We start from the raw sequence: 2,867 nt of genomic DNA, 5'->3' as shown, positions 1-2,867 counted from the left end.
ACTGTATGTAAGAAATGTAACTAATTTGTCCGTTATATGAGTTATAATGTTCAATATGTTTATTTTTGCACTGGAGGACTCCAAATATATAGAACTGTAGATGATGTGACGCTCGTTCGGCATGCCGCTCTGAGGCTTTGTCCCAAATTTGGTGAAGATCAGCCTTTAGGAGGCGCTGTAGCCAACGTAGACCAGTTTCTGCCCTTCTACTCAATCTATGTTAATGGGATAGTTGCAACGGCACTGTGACTCACACCTCTCGATATTCACCGATGTTTGCCTCCCCACCGTTACGCTTTCTCACGCTCCCCCGGGTCATCGTGGACGATTCGCGCAATGAGGCTTGGACCCGTCATAACTGCTTGCAGTTCTAGTTTTACTATTGTTACACATTGATTGCTTTCTAAAGCACAAATAAATTACGATCAAACACTCAACAGAGGACTTTTGTAAAGACAGGTGCTTTCTCCTACTCTGCATTTTATTCACTGCAGCTCAAACAAGGAAGTAGGCTACTCTAGTATCGATTCATGACCATTATAGGATGAAGGGAGAACATTTCTAGTTGTTTAGTATCATTAAAAGTAAAGTTAGGTTTTGCTGTCTGCTTCCTAACTCATTTTAACAGAGAAAGAGAGTGGTCTTCACAAGACGGCGCCACAGAGAACTGCACGTTGCAGACGTGTGTGTGTGTGTGTGTCTTGGCAGAAAGAGAGAGAGAGGCGGTAGCCTACTCTCTAACTTTCTTTGAGTTTTACAAGAAGCTTTTTTTCTTCAGTGATAGCTCTGCAAAAGTAAAGGCTGAGTCAACTTTGGATAATGGCCCTGAGGTTTTTCTATGCTAACTTTCAAGGCTGCTGCTCTGCCCTTGTGTAGTGATATCACGAGACACTTTTTACCTCTACGAGAAATCTCACCACGTTTAATCTTGCAAGATCTGGTGGGGACGATATCTCTTGTCACATTTCTAATGCTAATATGAAATAATATTAATTCCTAATTGCTATTTGTAATTACAAAGATCCTACAATCATGGGCAGATTATGAGACAATGGGGCCCTGGATACAGACATGTACAAGCAGAGGGAGGTAGAATCGCCACAATATGACTCAAATAAGAGTAGGCTATAAAGTAGTCATCCAAAAAATTACTCAAGTACTGAGTAACTGTTGAGTAACGTCTGATTTATTTTTTAACACAAGCATTCAATCCTACATGATGTGGCTGCTGTTTTGCACTTTTACTAAGGTCAACAAGCTTTCAATATGAGGCCGGGGGTGTTCCTCCTCGTCTGTGTTGCCTTGCTGACAATTGATTCTGACATTTTTGTTTTGCTACGACTGTAAAGCTAACCTGTCCCGCCGCTGAGATTGAGTATGGTCACGTGACGAGACTGCCAACTACGTTTTATTGGTCAGAATAAAAAATTAGAATACCAAAAGAGGTCAAAAGAAAAGTAACAAGCTCATTGTAGCCTAATGTAGCGGAGTAAGAGGACAGTTTCTTCTTCACAAATCTACGTAAATCTAAGTAAAAGTACAAAGTACAGTGATTTAAAACTACTCCTAGAAGTATAATTTTTTTCAAAAAACATGCTCAAGTTATTACCCACATCTGTGTACACAGCCCCCTACCGTCCTACACAGGAACAAGACCCCCTGACTGAAAGAGACACATATACTGTAAATGAAACTGATACTTTCCCTTTGTATTAGGTTTGTGTCTCTTTTTAGATGAGTTGAGTTTCATCCTTGAGTCTGTTTGTGGTCTTTTCCATCTACTTATGCTTCTCTTTTTACTCAATTTGAGTCTTGTTTTAGTCATATTGAGTCTCCTTTTAGGTCAATTTGTTTCTCTTTTCATTTTTAGTTTTTCAGTTTGTGTTTTTTTTCTTTTTTGTTTTGCATCTCTTCGTGGTTGTTGTATGTGTTGTAGTTGTTAAGCATTTCTCTCCCACAAGTAATGGTTGGCACCCAGTAGGCCCGACCATTCATCCACCCACCCATGACACTAACAAGCCAACTTGGTACCAGAAGTCACCAAAAGTAGCCAATCAGATTCCAGGGGGGCAGTGCCACCCTTCTGGGCCACGCCCCTGCAGCAGATGTTTGACAGTAATATCCCGTTACTGAAGCAGTAGTGCAGGCACATTGCAGAAGTATTGTTAAGACTTTACACTTCAGAGCCACTTATAGAATTTTTTGTATCGTTGTACACGTGCAGCAAGTGTAGGTTCCCTATTTGTACATTTATTTGAAATGCTGTGCAAGTATAGTATAGTATATATTTTTAACACATACACATATGATTCGTCCATTAAAATACATTGTCCAGGATCCAAACTCTGATGTTGTTACCTCGGATGTCTTGTGTTTCCTTGCTTTTAGGAAGTGTTTGTGATAACCTTCCTTTTTCGTAGCGACACCAGGTCATAAAATGGGTCTTTGGTGATGCTTGCCCTGAAAGAGAAGAGGAAGATTTGGTTTGAAAAGAGTGAGTAGTAGATGTAATTTTGCCCGTTGTTTGTCACCCCAGTGACCAATTCCCCAGAACTGTAGTCATTGTCAGTGCTACCGTAGTCTCGCATTGCCAGACCTTCTTCCAAAGCGCTGCAGAAGAGGGTCTGGCTAGTCCGCACAGCATTCTGGGATGGGAGAAAATTGTGCTCTGGTGTATTGGCATTTTTTTAAACCAATCCCAATTGTCTTGGGCGGCTCTAAGCATCGGACAGAGGCAGAGCCATGTGGCGCTAAGCACAGAGTGGAGCCACGGTGCCTCTGCAAAATAGCCTCGGGAAAGAACTTGTTTTGGTGGAACGTGTGTAGGTTCAAAAGTTGGTTTGTCGTGCAACCGAAAACTCAGATTG

The 2,867-nt window shown here is 41.4% G+C and overlaps 1 protein-coding gene across 2 annotated transcripts in view; it reads right to left on the bottom strand.

Annotated features, from left to right (window-relative positions):
• Window positions 1-1,770: 1,770 nt before the first annotated feature.
• The window catches only part of LOC116702701 (cytohesin-4), a 14,030-nt gene continuing 12,933 nt past the window's right edge, over window positions 1,771-2,867 (bottom strand). For both annotated transcript variants that reach the window (XM_032537066.1, XM_032537067.1), the window contains exon 13: window positions 1,771-2,460. In XM_032537066.1, coding sequence (XP_032392957.1) covers window positions 2,385-2,460 — 76 coding nt within the window. In that variant the 3' untranslated portion in view covers window positions 1,771-2,384. The remainder of the gene's footprint in view (window positions 2,461-2,867) is intronic.

The sequence above is a fragment of the Etheostoma spectabile genome, chromosome 15 (genome assembly GCF_008692095.1).
Source record: "Etheostoma spectabile isolate EspeVRDwgs_2016 chromosome 15, UIUC_Espe_1.0, whole genome shotgun sequence".
Lineage (NCBI taxonomy): Eukaryota > Metazoa > Chordata > Actinopteri > Perciformes > Percidae > Etheostoma > Etheostoma spectabile.
Note: the sequence above shows the minus strand (reverse complement) of the source record. Positions and strands in the feature narration are given on the sequence as shown.